Below are 20445 nucleotides of genomic sequence, written 5' to 3'. Positions count from 1 at the left end.
ATTGAGAGCAGATCTACAAAAAGAGACCTGGGGGTACTGGTGGATGGCAGACTGGAAATGAGCCAATGTGCCCTCACAGCCCAGAAAGCCAACCGTATACTGGGCTGCAACAAAAGAAGTGTGGCCAAAAGGTCAAGGGAGCTGATCCTGCTGCTCTACTGTGCACTAGCGAGGCCTCGCCTGGAGGGCTGCATCCAGATAGGGAGTCCTCAGTACTGGAGAGACATGGATCTATTGGAGAGCATCCAGAGGACTACAAAAATGATCCAAGTGATGGAACCTCTCCTACAAGAACAGGCTGAGAAAGCCAGGGCTGTCCAGCCTGGAAAACAGCAGGCTGAGAGGTGACCTGATAGTGGCCTTTCAGTATTTAAAGGGGAGCTATGTGAAAGAAGGGGACAGATTCTTCAGCAGGGTCTGTGGTGACAGGACAAGAGGAAAAGGCTTCAAGCTCAGGGAAGGTAGATTTAGGTTAGATAGAGGGAAAAAATCTTTTATAGTGAGGGTGGTGAGGAACAGGTTGCCTAGTGATGTGGTTGATGCCCTGTCCCTGGAGACTTTCAAGGCAAGGCTGGGTAAGGCCCTGGGCAAACTGATCTAGCTGTGGTGTCCCTGCTCACTGCAGGAGAGTTGGACTAGATGGCCCTCAGAGGTCCCTTCCAACTCTAAGGTTTCTGTAATCCTATGATCTTAACCCACAAGCTCTTTTTTTTTCTCCCCCTTTTCTGCTGAGGAGGGGGAGTAAGAGAGAGGCAGGTAATGCATGGCCACCTACCAGTGCTACATTAGAAGATCATCATTCCTGTTTTTTTCAGTGGATTTGACAGCTCATTTACATGAGTTAAACTTGCATCTTCAAGTTAAAAATCAACTATGCCACGAACCATAATAGTGTCCAGAATGAAACTTAAATGATGGCAAGCTCAAGTTATGGCAAATAATGTTGCTCATTTTGATACATTGGCTGAACACAGACCTGTGAACAGCGAAAAATATGCAGCCTTACTTTCTGTTTTTATAAAGGAATTTAAAAACGGGCTTCAAGGTTGCAAAAAAAAAAAATCATCTATTTTTTTCTATATTTGTGACTTCATTTTCAGTCAACTTAAATAAAGCACCTGCAAATTTTCAAATGGAATGTATAGAACTGCAACCAGCCATTCATCTCAAAGAAAAATCTGATCATGTTCACTTCACCAGATCTTTATAAGACCTACCCTACCCCTGACTTCACAGTCATACCTTATTCATGCCATCGTTTTTTGGCAGTCCATGCATTTGTGAACAGCTGTTTTCAAGGATGAAATACAGAAAAAGTAAAATCAGATCAAAAATCTCTGATGAACATCTTGAAGCTCACTGAGAATTGCAACCACTTGAATCAGACAGCGATGTGTTAGTTTCACAAAAATAGGGTTAAATATTCCAGTAGTTGTTTTTTTTCATTGCCCTCTTTTTATGTTTTAATTTAAAAAGCATTTTAAAAAAGAAATTTTGTTACTTATAAACATTAATTATAATACATGCTCATACTCTAGATGCGGCCCAAGACAATTTCTACTGACTCAGTGTGGCCTCCTCTGGCACAGGCTGGCCTCCACAGGCAAGCTAAAAAGCTAGGCACCTATCCCTGACACATTCTGTCCCACCGTGCAGTGCAACACAAGGGTTAGAGCTCAAGTTATGCAGAGTCTGTTTGCATTTGTTTTACACAGTAAGCTTCTCCAATTTGCGATGAACACTGAAAATATTTCATCTACAACTGCGACAAAGCAGAACTCAAGACACACTAATTAAGCCACCACTTATCTCAGTGAGGATATGATAGCAATAGTCAAGCACTGGGTACAAGCAGTGATATCAATGCCAAGACGGAAAGGAAGCATTCTTAAAAATGCATTTTGAAGCTGGGATGGCAAGTGGGGAAAGGCACACCATTATCACATGCCTTTTGTCCTTCAGAGGCATCTTTGGAAGCATGAACTAGTTTGAACTGTGCATGAGATTGTAGTGGCAGTTTCAGTAGTTCCTGGTCTCTGACTAGAACAGAAGACTTGGTAGGTTTGGGTTATATGATACGAAAGTTCTGATGGCTCCCAGAATGTTTTACTCATCCTTCAAAAATCCTTCATCTTAACAACGTCCTTGTGATCTCTTCCAGTATTGGCTGGATCTAAAAAGATCCAAAGTAAACATTATTCTTTGATTTCCCCTTGAGACAGTTATTTTGAACAGCTAGTGAATTCACAGACTAATCAAAGGGATTCCATGTCAGAATAACAATAAAGCAAACAAAAGATGTTTAGTTTTAGCCTATGGGATATTTCTTAATGCCATTTTCTAAGAAAGCAATGCTGATTCAAACCTGTCTGTCACCAGGACCCCAGGAAACTATCAGCCCCAAACAACATCAAACAGTTTTCTCAAACATGAAGCCTGTACAAACTGCATGATGATGAAAGGCCAACGTACATGATCTCTGCTGAGGAAACTGCAAATTCACCACCATTGTTAGGCAACAAAGAAACTGAAGAGAGCCTCAGCTCTGACACAAAAAGAAACAGGCTTCATCTGTGCCATGCCTACAGCATTGGGAGACTCTGTGAGCAAACAGTATACAGTCAGCCCACCCCATACCTCACAGCAAAAGAGTAAGCCCATGTTATCCAGCTGAACATACCTCAGATGTTCAACCATTCCAAAAAAAGAAATAGCCTATAGCATTCCCCTCTATTTGGAAAATACCTTTGAAAAGCTGCCTCTAAAATCACCAATGACATGCAGAAAAGCTGGAAGATTTCATAGTATGCCAAGAAAAGTTCTGCTGTCAGGAAAACTGCCCACAAAACTTCATGTTCATGGATTAAATCTGAATTCGAGGGTAAAAATCTGATTGCGAACATTATGTTCTTTTAACTTCTGGTTTGCACAGGTGTAGTCAGAACTGATGCTCTGAAAGCACACCAAAAATATTCATTTTCATATGGTATTCCTCTCCAGTGCAAAATCTGGACCAACTATGTTCCTATATAAACATTGCTTGCCTTTCAAATTACAGAAACATGAAGTTACACTTGCAACATTTTCCTTTTCTTGGCACTTTTTCAAAAACTGCCCAGGAGATGCAAAATTCAAGTAAAAGAGAGCCATCCCCACAGTCAGGAGGAGCTCTATTCCCACTTACATCATCATCACTTACACCATTAAGGACCTCGCGAGAAAGAAGAAAAAAAAAAAGCAACAAACTTTTGCAAATGTAAACACAAAATTGTAGTCCATCCCTATCCCTTACGGTGTCGAACAAGCCATGCAGAATTAAAAACAGGTAACGCTTCAGGAGATAGTCAGGAGAAAGTTCTTCTTTAGAAACATGTAGGTTTACAGCTGTCAGAGGGGTGTGAGAAGTGCACACCTGATATGACATCACTGCATAAACACTTGTGATACCTGAAACAAAACTTGCTTGGGATTCAGACACCATCAATGTTGCCCCATTGACTTTCCGACTACAGGTAGGATAAATTTTTATATTAAACAAAACAATTAAACAAAAAACTGGGGGAGAAAGCACTGGTCATTGGGGGAGAAAGTATGCTCCACAAAGTGAGGACTTTGAAAAAAAAAAAATCCAAACAAACAAGAAAAAAAAACCCATGGAATTGCAACCCTTGTCTTTATTTCACCCTGTTGCTAAAATAACTTTATTGTATTTAGTAAGATGCTCCTCCTGCCAGGAGTGCAGCAGCACTGAAAAACACAAAATAGGCCACCTACCTACTGTATAAGCACTAGCACAGGAAGAAAACTCAGCCTACTGGCTATGGGCTAAGCCAGTCACCAGCTAGTTAGAAATGTTTAAGTTCATCAGCTGCAGTCCAGCAGGGAGCAGCATGAAGCATGCTAAGGCGTGTGAGATTCTGAGTTCTGAACAAAACCTTTGCAAACTCACATCCTAAGATGTTATTGTTTTGTTATTGTTGTTGTCGTCACTGCTGACCCTGCTGCAATACTGATTTTTCCAGGGCATCACTGCAGAGAATTTATTTAGAAAATAATTTTACATCATGCTGCATTGCTCTGTACACAATCTGAAAGCACCAATAACATAAAGAACATGGAGCAATAGGGGAAACATTTCGTGGTGGTACTTTCAGAAAGCCTGCTTGTTCTGAGTGCCCTGAGTAACCAACACAGGAGAGCATTCACCAGTGCCAGATGGGTTCAGCTGTACACAGACCCTACTGAGCACTGAGAGCACACCATCTGCTTCCTCAAAGGTAGGCTGGTGAAAGCAGTGTTAGAGGTCATTTTGGAAATGCAACGACTGTGGGGAGAATGGATTTTTAAATAGAACTCAGGAGTATTGATTGAGGGAAAACCACACACAAAATGAGCTTTGAATACAATCCCTTGATAGAGATGGAGGCAGTAAGCAGACTGACTATTCTGGGAGTCCAGGCAACGCAAAATTACTTCATGTACTACATTAAGTGCATTAGGTGTAGCTGAAGAGACAATGCAGAAAGGACTGAACCACAAAACATCACGTATTCTGTATGGAAAACATAAGAGAATGGACAGCAATTTGGAAAAGCTTTCAGCATGAGGCATCCTAAAAAAAAGGACTTCTTAAAACACCGTCCCAGAAGAAATACAAATCCTTTACCCTGCATGATTCCATACAAGTGCATTTTCTTCAACTTGCAGTTAGGTGAGACTCCTGCTACTTGCTGCCACCTGAATCAACAGCCTCAAGGCACTGCGTGTAGTCTGGGATCTTGTAATGCCTCTTTCAGACCTCAGTTCTTTTTTAGTTTCTACATTGTTCACCTCCTTAAATTTTGTTTACAGTCCCAACGCAGCAGAAATGACCCAAAGCCCTGCAGTCTGTACGTCCTGCTTGGCTCCACAACCATTAAATATCTTTTTGCAGTTTAGTATTTTGGGTCACATCTTCCACTGCTGGCATGTGACAGTGTGGAACTTTCAATTCTCCATCTTATGCATCCAAACATACACACACTGAAATCTTAACAAAACCTAGAACAGGACAGAGCACGCACAGAACTGAGAAAATAGTAGGTTTGTAAAGGAAAGAAAAATACCATCAAATCATTGGCCATAAGGAAAAAAAGAAAGAGGACAGAATGACAAGAAGCATCTGATGTAACACTAAAGCTTGTGGATGATGTTTTCTGCTTTCCCAGGATTTGAGTTGTTTTCTAACTCCAACTCATTTCCAAGAAATAAACTGTCATGAGAATGAAAACTTACACTGATGAATTTTTCTTGTGTTATTTTTTCAGTGTTGCTTTGTCTTATGAATACAAAAGCTGAAGAGATAGCAGCAATATTGAACGTGATTGATTTTACAATTACTTTGGCAATAAAAAGAGATCATACGCTTTCCCAACATATTTACAAAGGAAGTGTAATAATCTCTCAAATTCTTTTTCTGCAGTAATCACTGAATGTACAATGAGAAGCTGAAATGTCACTATATACTGAAGTGCACAGCTAGGGAAGTTCATATGGTTTGGAAATTTCCTTGTTGACCTCCAGGTCGTAATGTTCATCCATTTTTCATGTTCGTGGACCCATTTCCATCTGTTACAAAATATACAAATGTTATTTAGCTTATTAAAAGATAATTAAATGATTATCATATTAAAAGATATGGTGTAGGCTGTTTATCCCAGCAAGCAAAGAATAGACAGGATTTCCATCTATCAGCAGGACATTTTTACTTGGCATGGTTTAACAGTCTGAGCATGGAAATATTCTACGTGCTACAACCAGACAGATCATACATAACCAAATGAGTAATAATCCTCAGAATTATTACTCAGATCTCAGTCAGGTAAGTGCCTTTATTGGAATGCCACGCTGAAGATCTCTGTTTGCCTTCCACCCCACATCTGAGCCCATGAAAAATGAAAATTAATCTACGGTGGATTATTTCGTCCCCCAGAAGAACCAATACACATTCAAGTCCTTAAATTCCAGCTTCTAAGTATCTCTGAGAATAGATAGGGTATTTTGACTAGCAGCTTTAGATCAGAGGTGAAAAAAGCGAAGAGTAGAGCTATTTCATTTTGTTTGCTTTCTTTCCTTTTTTAAAGAGTGCTGGCAATTAGAACAAGGTATATTTTGGGGGATGATTTATAACAGCCTTAAACGCCTAGAGACCAATTTTGTAGAGCAGAAGGAGCTGTTAAAATTCCTAAAAATAACCTCCTTATCTAAAAATAACACACTGTGGAAGCAGAATATCTGAAGCCCTTTTAGGGTTGGTAATCAACATGAGCAATAATAAAATGACCATCATTCTATTTCAGCGTCTGAAAAAAAATGCACTCTGCAGGACCATGAACTGAAAGCAGTTGAATAAGCATTTCCATGCTCCAATGACTTTTGAGTGTTCCACTTACAATATTCAGTAATGTAAATAATCTTGACAGTAAATACCTCTGCGTTCCAATAAACTATATAGCTCAAAGACACAAGGGAACTGAAAAAGAAGCTTCCCCCTATTTCAGGCTTCAAAATGTATACCTTCATGACATTATTTGAAGGAATTGTATGATTTTCAATGCAAACCCAGCACTGAACTTCCTTACTCTTCAAAACAAAGTGAAATGGCAATGAAGTCAGTAACTAGGTAATTACACTAAAATACATTCCCTTGGGAGACGTTACTGAGACTGAAGAACAGTTTGTTTAATTGGAAGCTATTGCTTGGGTAACAATGGTTTTAAAAGAATAAAATGGAAGACCTAAGACTGCCTTTATACACAGCTGAAAGTCCTAAAATTTATTTATTTGCTGCATTTATATAGAATTGAAGGTCCTAAAATTTATTTGTATATAAATTACTGAAAGCATATCAGCATCACAGCACTATCTCAGTAAATATGAGAGCAGTTAGCAACATCTTCTTCAAATTTAATCTACTTTTTGCACAACAGTCCCAGATGACATAAGCCACCTTTCCTTGTATATTAAAACGTGACACAAGGCATGGCTTGAGAATATTTTACTTGTCTCTGTGTTTTTTCTATTAGTGAGACTGAAGAGTTCTTATTAAAATGGGATATCTGTGGAGGCTCTCAGAACTGTGGAGATGTGGCACTGAGGCACATGATTGGTGGGCATGGTTAGCATGGATCGATGGTTGGATTTGGTGGCCCTAGAGGTCTTTTCCAACTGTAACGATCCTATAGAATAATTACTCTTCCATATAGTTCTGAATAACTGCCCTGTCAGCTTGGAAGAGCCCCGTCCCTACTTCACAGGACATGCACAGCTTCACAGAAAGTGGATACACGATACAGAAAAGTCAATCTCTTTCTTTTGATGTCAGCAAGCAGTGCATGCCCATTCTCCTATGTCTCTGAATACATTCTCCCAGCAGCACTTCTGCCAAGTGCTAAGTGTTCTGTCCATGCTAACACAAATAACATAAAAGGAAAGACACAGTCCTAGCTCTACCTGTGTAGACCCAGACCTAGCTGCATGCTGTCATATGCCACAAAGGTCCTTAAAGACAACTTCCAAAGCACCACACAGGTGAACACTGCAGCAGGAGTGGCTGTATTTCAAACACGTACTCTCAGGAGAACCAGAGTCTCTCCCAAGAATAACTGCCTATAGGTGTGCAGTGCATTGCATTGCTCAAACACTGCAGCACTCATCCATGTAAGCTCAGCCACTGGTTTCATTTAAAAAAGAGTACAAGTGACTATGAGCTGCCTTATTTTAGCTCAGGGCAGATGCTCTGTTAATTTCAAACAGCCTCATAGATCAGGCGCAGCCCGGCCCACCCTGCAGCCACCCCCTGTCCTGCACCATCACAGCGGCGGCTCCGTGCCACAGAGCGACCTGGCCCGGCCCAATGACAACCACAGTGGTGTGCAACCAGCACTGCCCAGGACACAGAGAGCGTACAGGACCCAGTTACAGCAAATAATTGTGTGCAGCCCTGAGAAAAACACTCTGAGAGCTCACTGAGAATGGCAGCCACAGCCATCAAACCTGGGCAGTGCAGCGTTTCACAAAAGCAAGAATCGTAGGGCCACTGAGATTGGAAAAGACCTCCAAGAGCTAATCCAACCATCCAGCTATCACCAATATTTCCCCATTACTTCTATCACTTTGTTGCTCTTTCTTCCAATTTTAATTAATATATTTTTAAAATAGTGTTGTTAAAACAGAAAGCCAAAACAACAATATTAACTACTGTTCTGGAAAGCAACTTAGAGTTCTAAATAGTCTCTGGAAGCAACAGATCTCTCCAGCAGTTCTTAGACATGCATTTTTTCCTCTCATCACTCCTACAGGGAAGGTTTTGGGTTGGATATTAGGAAAAGGTTCTTCATGTGAGTGTTGTCAGGCATGGAACAGGTTCCCCAGGACAGTGGTCATGGCACAGAGCTTACCAGAGTTCAGGAAGTATCTGGACAACACTCAGATATATGGTCTAATTTTTGGGATAGTCCTTGGAGGAGCCAAGATTTGGATTCAGTGATCCTTATGAGTCCCTTACAACTCGTGATTTCCTGTCATCCTGTGAATTATATTCTATATGTGGCCCAAGACAATTTCTCTTTACTTGCTGTAGCCCAGGCAAGCCAAAAGGTTGGACATCAGTGCTGCAAGTCTTTGATTATTTTATTTTTTTAGGACTTCTGAAACATACAATGTCTGCTCCAAAAATAATATAATCAACTAAGTTATTATGTTGGCCCACAACATCAGAGGTGCATGCTGGTGGTATGGCAGTAGGGGTTGAGCCTTCCCGCCCAATATTCCATTACATTTTGTTGCCGTGACACAGACAGAAGTAGAGGGGCAGTGCAGCAAAATGACATCTGACATGGAAGTGCATTTGAAGCAAAGGTGTGTCACTGAATTCCTCCATGCAGAAAAAATTGCACACAGGGACATAAACTGATGCTTGCTGAACATTTATGGGGACCAAACAGTGAATGCCAGCACAGTGAGGTGGGGGGTGGTGTGTTTCAGCAGTGATGACCATGACAGTAGATCGTCTCTGCTGGTGCAGAAGTTTATGAGATCAGCTTGCAGGCCCTTGTTAAACACCAGCAAAAATACACAGCTAATGGTGGTGACAACATTCAAAAGCAATGTTTTGTAGCTGAGAATTTGCTCTATCAAGTAGTGTTAACGTACGCTTTGGTGTAGTTTCCACAGAAATAAATAGGAGATACTACTTTCAGAGCAGCCTACATTATGACAGTTGAGTCATTCCTGATGGAGGTCACTGAATGAAGAAAAACATATGCATTATTTAGGTTACCGTTACAGGCAATTCTCTTCCCTCAAACACAAGTGATGATCATTCTGCAGACAGACTTTTTTTCTTTATTTTTTCCCTCTCCAGTTTAGGATACTTCTGCAACCTGTAACCAAAATTATGACCAGACGGTCATCTTCTATTCAAAATAAATTAATGTAAATGCAAGAGCAAACGAATCAGACATATATATCTCTAACCACTGTTTTAAATGAACAGACAAAAACAATTTCACAGAATAACAGCAACATTCCAGTTCCATTAACAAGTCCTCTGAGAAACTTGTGCATGAGAACTCTGATTTAAACTGTGTTTAAAGATGAGAAACTTCTGCTATCATACTGAATTGAAAGCGTGCAAAAACATAAAATAAAACAATAGCCCTTGCTCATTCTTGCCAAGTTTCTGAAATTTGGGGGGAGTTTGAAACATAACAGTCTGTGATCCATCCTCCTTACGGCTAGTACCAGGCAATACACACAAAAATGAAAAGGAGCAAGAACTTCTCAGGTTACTTTTCATGGACAAGTCATGTAGTCTCATAGTCATAAAAAAAAGAGCTTTGTTGTGAGTACACACTGTTATGCTAAAATGATTAGTATTGCATGAACTCTGTTTATAGATCCTCCATTTAACAAAGATCATTTCACAAAACATGAGACGTCTTACACAGTGAGTAATTTTATCTCAAATGCGCAGGCTTTTAACCTTTCACTGTCTCGCATTCACCTCCAGTAACTAATGAACTCGGGCAGCTTCCATTTTATCTGCCTTTCACTCAGCTTCTCTAGTCTCTTAAGTGAGGAGTTAGTAACCTATCCAGAAGATCATGCTGCATCTCACTGTAGTCCTCTGAGAGAACAAGAGACTCAGATGTTCCTCTGAAATAGCAGTGCTTATTACAACAGCATCCAGTTCCTGCTAGGGTTGGGGAAGGAACCTAAGCCACCAAAACTGTGCTGTCAGTGAGGGCACACGAGCAAAGCATGGGATACTGAAAGCTTCTAGTACCAAGTTGGGAGCACAGGAGAACTGAGTTAAGGAATGGTAAAGCAAGCATAGTCAGCAAAAGCCCAAATAAGACCCATGCCTCCTTTAAAAATATTCTAAATATTAAAAGAATACTGCTCTTACAATGAGAGGGGAAAAACAAAAAAAGATGGTAGAACAAGTGAAGCGTCTGTTAGAAAAAGGCCAAACAGATACAGAAAATGATACATCATTACTATGTTGCATATAAGAAATAAAATATAGAATATGAAAATATGAACTCATTAAATAATTAAACAATGAGAAACACCAAATTAATGAGATAGATAGAAAAGGGCCTGTTTAGTAAGGTTCTTCATTAGCTCCCACTATATGTAGGATACAGTGAGGCCTTGAGCATTTCCAGGTTCAGAGTTCAAACTGAGTGTGAACACATAGAAAAAAAAAATACAAAAATATATTGCATGTAAAACCAGAGGTCACTGTTGGTACAGTGCCCATATATAGTCTAGTTAACCACCAGGCCACATCCTTTGTCTTTGTTAGTCCCATCATTACATCATCTTAAATTAGGGTCTAATCTGGTAACACTCTGCTTAACGTACCTGTACAATACTGCTCATGCACGAAGACGAGAACAAATATAAATGAAGAGTTCTGCAACGTCAAATGCTTCTTTCTCTTAGGCTGGAAGAAAAGTCTTATTGTTTTAAAATAAAATATTCTACAATGGTAAAATCAATACTCCTGGGTTGCAGTACACAGAAGCAGATAGCATTTTAAAAGCTGGTAACTGAGTTCAGGTAACGTGGATTTCCTAATCTGTCCCTTACATGAAAATTACTCTCAACTTACTAAAGCAGGGCACCATACAGCTATCAAAAAAATCATTAGAAATTATTACAGTTTGCCTCTTGCTATGTATCACTAAGACATAACGGCCACGCTGCCGTTATAGATCTTACTCCTAACTATTTCAGTACTTCTACTCTTCAGACAGCATTTTGATTTCAAGCTCCTATTCTGTAAATAACAATTCAGAAGTTGTAACCTCATTTGTGTTTCCTTAAAAACATAAATTAAAAAGGGTTTATTACTACAACAGATACAATGCTGGTGTGATAGCTACAGGGGATTTCTCCATTTACCCCGGGGAAAGCAGCATGATTCTGGAATGTATACTATCCCATCTACATCTAATGTTCAAAGGGCACACAAGCCCTTTTGTCCTGAGCATACTCCTACCTATATTACAGTATACTGTGTGCATAGCCTGTGGGAACCTGTACTATTTTGATCTCATAGTTTTAATATATTTAAGAGTATCAGCAAATTACAAAGAAACCACAACCCTGTCCAAGCTCTTCTGAAAAGCCCCCAGCCCTGCCTTGTTTACTGAACTTTTTCTTACTGGGCTGTTACATCTTGGTAAGAAGTGTGAACAATTGTGAGAAAGATTAATTAATCATGCTTTTGTATTTTATTGTATTCTGGTTCACTATGGTTTAGACTTCAGCTGACTTAATAATATCTTTTTAAAATAACAATTATGTTATTTTCAGGAGGGAGAAAACAAACATTAGGAGCAGATGGAAAAGCACTCTCAGATCACAGTGCCCAGCTGACAGCCTGGGTCTTAGCTCCAGTTTCCCAGAAAGGGATGAAGTTGTTGCCATGCTTAGAGCTGGCTTCTTGCGGATTCTCATACCAAGAAACCAAAGGAAATTTTATCTCAGGCTTCAGTCACAGCTTTGAGAGCATATTAGAGCCCATCCCATCAGCCAAGCGTGAAAGCTGTCATATGCATGACCCACACTATCCAACTTCTGCTACTGGTACTGAGTCAGGAAAGAGTTAATTACGTGAAAATAAGTCCAGAAGGGTCTGGTTCAGATTGAGACATAGCTGGGGCGGGATTGATTCTTGCTTGCTTTTGCATCTTTTTCTTCCTAATCGCCCACAACCAAGCGGGATGATTGGAGAAGTAGAAACCCCTCGAGCAAAATAAATACTTCAGAAACAAAACAGTTACATTTGTCAAGGACATTTAGTAATGGCTCATTTTGTTTGTAACACTCCCCATTACCCTTTATGTAGGCAAAGCTTCTGAGCCTTACTAATTAATTCTGCAACCACAACAGCATGCCAAAGGGTCTGCATATGAAAGAGTGAGTCTATCCTAACCAGCTGGATTGGAAGAGAAGTAGCTACACAAATGAGGCCCTGAAGTAACACTGAAGAGGGAAAAAACTAAGTATGTATTCTACACACTCTATCAAACAGCCCACTTCTCCAGGGTAACTAGCCTACTTTCTACTAGTATGTTATCAATGTAAGGGAATGTATGTCCAATTTTGTGACCAATATAAAAACAACAGTAAAGATCAGTCCTATAATAGCTATATGATAGCTATATGATTCAAAACAGCAAAACAGCATTTAATTGGTCAGCCTCTGGGAAGAACGTCCCTTTGATACATCTAGCCGTATGTTCAGGCACCACGAATAGGGAATGGCAAACAATCAAAAAGTTATTACAGGAGATATCCTGCAAGATCTGTGTAAGTCAGTATGGACAAAAGTATTACGTTAGTGCTGTTCCAGCACCTCACCACTCTCATAATAAGAATTTGCCCCGATATCCAACCTAAATCTTCCCTCCCTCAACTTCAAACCATTTCCCCTTGTCCTGCAGTTCTCTACCCTTTCAAAGACTTGATTCCCCTCCCCTCTGTAGGCTCCTTTAGGTACTGCAGGCTGCAATGAGGTCACCCTGCAGCCTTCTTTTCTCCAGGCTGAACAAGCCCAGCTCCCTCAGCCCGTCTTCGTAGGGGAGCTGCTCCAGTCCCCTGATCATCTTCGTGGCTCTCCTCTGGACCCTCTCTAACAGCTCCCTGTCTTTCTTATACTGGGAGCTCCAGACCTGGACACAGCACTGCAGATGGGGCCTCACAAGAGCAGAGTAGAGGGGGACGATCACCCCCCTGTCCCTGCTGGCCACCCCTCTTCTGATGGAACCCAGGATCCCATTTGCTTTTCAAGCTGCAATGGCACACTGCTGGCTCATGTTAAATTTTTCATCTATCAAGACCCTCAGGTCCTTCTCTGCAGGGCTGCTCTCAAGGACCGCTCCTTCCAGTCCGTATGGATGCCTTTGCTCAAGTTTCCTCAATTAGAAAAGATAGGAGCAATATAAAAGAATCCAAGATGTATTTTCTATAGTAAACTGAACAAACCAATATTTTCCCTAAGTGATGTTTTCTTTGTTTTTCTCTAGTAAATTTCTGGAGGCAGAAATTAGGCAAAAATAACACATTTTCCTAACCTCCCAGCTCATGCCTACCTCTCACAAAACTCTCCTGCTGAGCGGCTTGGTTGAATACACTTCTGCAGGTTTATAACTGATGCTTTGAAGTCCATTAAACAGAAAAAAAAAACAGCCCCTTATGCCAGGCCCAAATTTAAACACTGCTACAGTGTTGTTGCATTATTGCCTCTTCATTGCATAGAACAGAGATACTTATTGTTCTGGCACAACTAGTGCTGCAATATTAATGTGCATTTAATGTGCTGCTCAAAGGCACTGAGACACTTGTGAAAGAACTGCGTAAGTTTATATAGAAATAATATTTAAGTGAACACATCTAATTGAGGTTCTCAAATCCTTGAGTTAAGCAAGTTATTTTTCCAAAGTATCAGCACTTACTGCAAGTTTTTAAATTCACTGAGAACACCCAAATCCTGGTTTAAAGAGAAAAAAAAGTTTATCTTCTAATGTTCAAGGTATTTTATCTAATTCCCCAGCTTCTCATGCAACAAATCCAAGCAGCTCATCCCGTCAAGAATTATCTCAAACACTCTGCTCCTTTGCAGGCCATAAAAAGCATCTTGACTACATATCACAATTTCTAAATTCATTGCTGAGGAAGTGTATCTCTAGTATATGCCACAATAAAGTTATGAGCTGTTTATGCATCTCCAAACACTCAATAACCTATTTAAAAAGTAAACTGGTGGTAACTCGATACTCTAAGAAAAATTATTCTATCATACTAAATTAAATTGAAATGCAGCCCAAAGTGTAATTGCTACATTCAATATTTAAAATCATTGACTTTATGGCAATATATCATACTGAAAACTGCAAACGAGCTCATTAGCTGAATTTTTGCATTTTCTATGAGCAATAACAATTAATATAATTACTAATAATATAATTATTTCCTTCGAACAACCCTGTTTAAAATGTAGTGCACATTTGATCATAATGAAAAGAATAGAAATTTCCATTTCACACCAGAGCTAGCATTTCATATAAGATCATTAAGCTTATTCCTTGAAACCTATAGTAGTAATTCACGGTCCTCGCTCTGAAGAGAGGCCTTTGAGTAAGAGATAATTTCACACTGCGTACGCACAGATGTCTAACTGCACAGCCAGACATTCAGCAGAGAGAGCAGAAAGGGGCACAGCACCACAGGCTGGAAGGGATGTTAGTGTGGGACTGCTGCCCTTTGCCCATTGCCTCTTCCTCCTCTCCCTCAGTACATTTGTTCCATACATTCAGACTCACAAATTCAGTCAAGATTCACACAGTGAGCAAAGTTTCAGTCCATTCCACAGCACGTGGGATGACTTAAATCAATTTCATGATCCAACTGCCTTCTTAGATGTCCATTTCAAATTAGCATTCAGAAGGAAAGCACAGCTGGACTTCAGCAGAGCTGGTTGGGACTTCTTTTCTAGGAAGGTGCAAGATAGCAGAAATGTCCTTTGATAAATGTATAAAAAAATAAGTGAAGTAAAATACTGACTTCATTAGATACGCATACCTGAGAATTAATTACCTGAAGAAGCTATCGAGCAAATAGACCGAGAGTGTCAGGCGCCTTCTGTATCCAGAAAAGGCATAAAATGAGTAATTGTGAATAATATTGTTCCTCTGGTGAATTAAACAATAAGGTCTATTACTGTGCCCAGTCTGTTCCTGAATTTCTCAGGAGAGACTTAGCTTCATTAATTCAAGAAGGAAGATCACTCCTATTGCCCGCAGAAATACAGACAAGTGCACAGCAAGAAAATTCATGACGCTTACAATTCTCTATGAGCAGCAAAGCAGCAGGAAAGCGACCGTTTCAAGTGCAAGCAGCAAATTCAACAGCCATCACCAGTAAAAGCATCACAATTTTCAAATCTGAAATGGATCAACAAGTCAATTCCCTTGCCACTGGAGATATCTATATCATATTATCACTTCTAAAATCAGACCAACATGCATCTCGGTCTCAGGTGGATAGCTTTCCTCCCACAAATCCCATCAAAGCACTCTTCCAGAACATCACTGATGTGATGTGATTTCTTATCTAAATTTATTCATGACCATTTTATATGCACTATTCTTATTCCAACTCAAAGAAAACTTTACAGCACCAATAGCTAAGCACTGGATCAGTTGAGGAATGCCCATTTTCAGGGACTTTCAAAGCCCCACAGCACACGATCCTAAGCAGGTTAGTTGAACTCCAAAGCAAGTTAGACCAGCATTCAGTCAGCTGAGCTGACCCTGGAGGTGCCTTCCAACCCAACTGCTTTATTCTTAGATGATGATCTGTTGGTTTTTTGTTTAATCAGATCTGTGCAGAAACTGATGCCTTTCGGATGGTAGTTTGTTAGAACAGATTTTGTGGCATACCCAAAATTAAATCATGAAGAGTATCATCCAAATGCCATTCCCTCCTAAAGGCAGACAGGCACGGGACATCAATCACCTCACTAGGAACTTGTTCCAGAGTCTAACTACCCTGTCAGTAAGAACTTTTTCTTAACATCCATCTAAATCTCCCCTCATGCAGCTTCGAGCCGTTCCCACATCCTGTCACTAGGTACCTGGGAGGAAAGATGATAACCTCCTTAGGAAGTTGCACTTAGCAATATTTTATCCCTGTCTCAGTAACATCAGGGCAAACACAGATGCGCCCCAAGGGAGGAGTCATCACTCCACCAAGCAATTCCTGTGGGCTTACAGAGCAGCTGTGAAGGGAAGGTGACTGAAGGAGGTGAGGTGGTCACAGTAGGTCATACTAGGAGCCACTTATCCAAGGAAATGGGGGTAGGACAGAGAGCCCTGCAAGCTTAACACTGGGCGCATCATAATAAATACAAAAAGAAGAGATGGAACTCACACTGTGCTAATTAGGCCACAGTCTTACAATGAATTGATCTCCAACTACTGGAATACCTTAACAGTAAAAAATCTGAAGCAAAGCAGGTCCACCTTGTCAGTGCCCTGCATTACCAGAGCACCCAGCTCATTCAGAAGCACGCCCACATTTTCCCTAGTCTTCATTTTGCCTTTGATATGCTTGAAGAAGCCTTTCTTATTGTTCTTATCTCCCTCGCCCGGTTTAATTCTAAGTGGGCCTTAGCCTTCCTCATCTCATCCCTGCATGCTCTGACAATATTCCTATGCTCCTCCCAAGTGGCCAGTCCCTTTTCCATGCTCTGTAGATCATCTCTTCCACTTGAACTTTTCCATTAGCTCCTTGCTCATCCACATGTGTCTCGTGCCATCTTTGCCTGATTTCTTACTCTCAGGAATGCACCTGCCTTGCACTTAGAAGTGGTGCTTGGACATACATCTCACCTCTGCTCTCTCTTTCCCAGAGGTAATGCTTACAGCTCACCCTACATAACTGTGTTTGGCTGCAAATGATTACTCTGCCTTCAGCACCAAAAACACATCTGCTAGCTCAGTTTACCAGTTTATCTTGGTACTATCTTAGCCTAGCACAAATTATTTCTCTGGATCTTAAGAAAAAGACTGCAGATGCAATGTAACAGTCAGCCAAACTGTTCTAACTCTGTAACTGTTCATCACTAACCAAAACTTTGTTGCAACTCTTGTGCAGCATAATTGCATGTTCAGCTACAGCACTTGAAGATACTACACCACTGAAGACAATAATTATGCTTTAGAAAAAGCATTCTTTTAATAATTCAGATCAACAAAAAATACCACATCTAAGGGCCTAGTTGCATTGTTTTAAAAATAATTACTATGATTTCATAGAAAACAAAAGGAGGTTTTTTTTTTTTAAATGATCCATTAAAGCTGATATTGATTGCTTAATGTAAATGAGCACATCGTTATGGTTATATTAATATCAGATTTTTTTTCCTAAACCTGACATTTTGTCTAAATACTGAGAACAGTCTGGTGAAAAGGATTTTTACTTACTATGTACAGGTGGTCTTCAGATCAAGAAAGCACTTGAAACTGGTTTGTTACTAACTTTGGCAAATGGGACTGGGGGGGACCAGTAAATCTGCCTATCATCAGTGAAGATGACAGTTAATAAAAAATAGTTGGTTTTAGGCCAGGAAACTACGCGCCAGTATTGCTCTCAGTTTAGTTTTCACCCAAACAGGCTATGAACTGTGAGCTTTCATTTACTGTTTGGGTTGGCAACATCAGGAATTGGAAAGTCTAGAAGTTGATTCAAAGATGGAACGAGCATTGCTGATTCTGGTGGAGCCAAGATTCAGTCACATGATGCCTGAGACTTGGGGGCTGGGAACATTGATAGGAATTGGTGGTAACTTTCAAGTTGATCTAACAATGGAAACATTTTATGTTCCAGAGCACAAGAAAAAAATGTCAACAAGGTCCATACAATTTTTGGTAGAGAATAAAACTTATCTGCCTAAACACAATCACATGAAAAGAAATTCTGAACTGAAACAGATGTGTGCCCATTTGAGACAGAAAAGAGTTAAAAGTATTTGTGCCTCCAGCTTTTTTAACACTGATGTTATCCACAGACACAGCACAAATTAGAACAATTCTGCCACAAGCAACAAGCTTAAGATGGCAACTACAAAACTCCATTAAGTTATTTTGCCTTGAAAAAAGCCCTACAAAAATGCATTACCCAGAGGAATTACATGCCCTGTGTACTTGGCTTGTACATATTTTCTTTTACCCAAGCCGTTCAGTAGCTTTCATTACCGCTACATATGAGTTGGCTCACCACTACGAGTGCCTCAAACATGATGATCTTTTTTGGTATTTTAAACATATTTTATATTTTTATATTAAAATATTTATAAATTATATTAAAATATGTAACATATAATAATTATATTTTATACAAATTATATATTATACAATAATTATATTATGAATATAAAATACTTTATATTTTAAATATAAGATTTTAAATATAAAGAGCTGGGATACCAGGCCAGGCTGACTGCCTTGGTTTCCAGAAAAGAGGAAAAATCTAGATGAAACAAAAATTGAATAGAGTTATCACCACTCCAGAGCTTATTTATTAGGCTGACCATACTTTCCAACTATTGGATTTCAGAACAGGAGCAATCCACACATGCACACCTTTTACATACCTACTTCTAAATGGTCTAGGGTTGTCAGTTGTGAATTTGAGTTTATTTGAACACAAAATTGCCTACTTACAGTTCCACGCTGTTTTTGTAATGCCTTGCTTTGTTATTTCACGCTAAGCAGCATTCAAAACACCTCTATGATACGTCCCTGATAGGCTTACTTTATCCTGCTTTAAATGACAAAACACAACTCTACTGACAAAATCTTGTCCTGATACTCGTAAGATACCCTTATGTCCCTGGTTAGACAAAGCAATAGGATGCTGAGAAAGAAATTTCCTTGTGAAGTTGAGCACATGCTAAAGCACTGAGAGAAAAATACATTAGCAGAGTAATGGCAAAGAGTACCTCCATGGGCAATGAAATCTCATGTGCCTGTGGGACAGAGGAAATCCGCTCTTAATCTCCATGTTTGTCTGTCGTGGTCTTTGAGGATTGACCCTGTAGAATAAAATTAAAAACTGGGACAGATAAACTCCTGTCTGATTTTCCTATCACATGGTCCCCTTATCCACCGTATTATCATTGCAGAGGGAAAATTATTTCAAACTACATACTTAGGGTATCTACACAAACACTCTATGTCCTTTACGAGGCCTAGGAAACACATATTGTCAATCTTTCACTACATAAAAGTTTCAGTACGATGAGAAATTTGCTCGCAAGATCTTTGCTTCTTGTTTCCCAGCACACTCTTGCTCTTCAGCCTCTTCCACAGAGAATTCCACTTGTGTTTTCTGAAATCACTTTTTAGGTTCATTTTTGCCTTCACTGTCAATAGTTCACACCAAACCATTTTAGCTGGCATTGCTGCACTTCAGGGAATAGCAATCAGAAATCTGTGGAAGGTTATGCTCTTTAGAGAACAAGTAAGAAGGTGGTACATGCCAAGTTGAAAAAAAAAAACCTACATTTGAAACAATGGTTTAAACTGTAATAATACCACGGCCTCTCCTCATACAAAAATTACCATAATATAGCCAACAATTTCTGATTGACGTTGACAAAGAAATGACCACAAAATGTGGTCGCTGGAAACCAGGGAAGTCTTACATTACACTCACTTCTGCAATGGCACTAAGATGTAACACCTCCCCATTTCTAAGGCTGTGCCTACCCTGCCTCTTCAAAACAAGTTCACCACAAAAACTTTGTTTTGTCTGTGTACTGTGCTTCCTGAAGTTTGCTATGCTAACAAGGAAAGGGATTTATGCTACAGGTTAGACTATGCACAGAGGTGACTGCCGCATCAGTGTCTAGCAGTTAACTCTTCACAAAACATCTGATGGCACCCCAAGAAAATGGTAATAGGGCCTTCACACATTCCCCAGTCCACAAATATGCTAAATATGGATTAAACTTCTTTTTTTCCCCAAACTTAATTTACAAATTTAAAACTTTGCAGAGTGGAAATGACTGACAGATGTAAAGAGACTCTGAAGAGTTACCGTGTAATTCCTGAAAACAGTTAAGGAAGATGGAAGTATGGAAGGCGTACATCCTCATTCAAAACTGAAATCAACAGTGGGGTTTTCCTTTATTTAGAAAGTATGTTCAAGGACTCTCTGAAAACTTCCATATGAAAGCTTTATTCCTTCTAAGAATGCCACTCACATTTCAAAAAATCCCACTGCATAAAAAAAAAAATATACAATCTCAGTCAAAAAGGGATTAGGATTTTGAATGCCTCCAATCTTCGGAAGATTTATCAATAAAGCAAGTGCATTAAAAAG

The 20445-nt window shown here is 39.8% G+C and overlaps 1 protein-coding gene across 9 annotated transcripts in view; it reads right to left on the bottom strand.

Annotated features, from left to right (window-relative positions):
• LOC125695811 (dual specificity Calcium/calmodulin-dependent 3',5'-cyclic nucleotide phosphodiesterase 1C-like) overlaps window positions 1-20445 on the bottom strand; it is a 305234-nt gene that overhangs the window by 84598 nt on the left and 200191 nt on the right. Inside the window, exon 1 of one of the 9 annotated variants that reach the window (XM_048950771.1) lies at window positions 19061-19594. The exons of the other annotated variants lie outside the window; for them this stretch is intronic. Within the exon in view, the coding sequence (XP_048806728.1) occupies window positions 19061-19122 (62 nt within the window). The 5' untranslated portion in view covers window positions 19123-19594. Of the gene's footprint in view, window positions 1-19060; window positions 19595-20445 lie in introns of those variants that run through there. 9 annotated transcript variants of the gene reach the window in all.

Source organism: Lagopus muta, chromosome 7 (assembly GCF_023343835.1).
Source record: "Lagopus muta isolate bLagMut1 chromosome 7, bLagMut1 primary, whole genome shotgun sequence".
NCBI classification, from domain to species: Eukaryota; Metazoa; Chordata; class Aves; order Galliformes; family Phasianidae; genus Lagopus; species Lagopus muta.
Note: the sequence above shows the minus strand (reverse complement) of the source record. Positions and strands in the feature narration are given on the sequence as shown.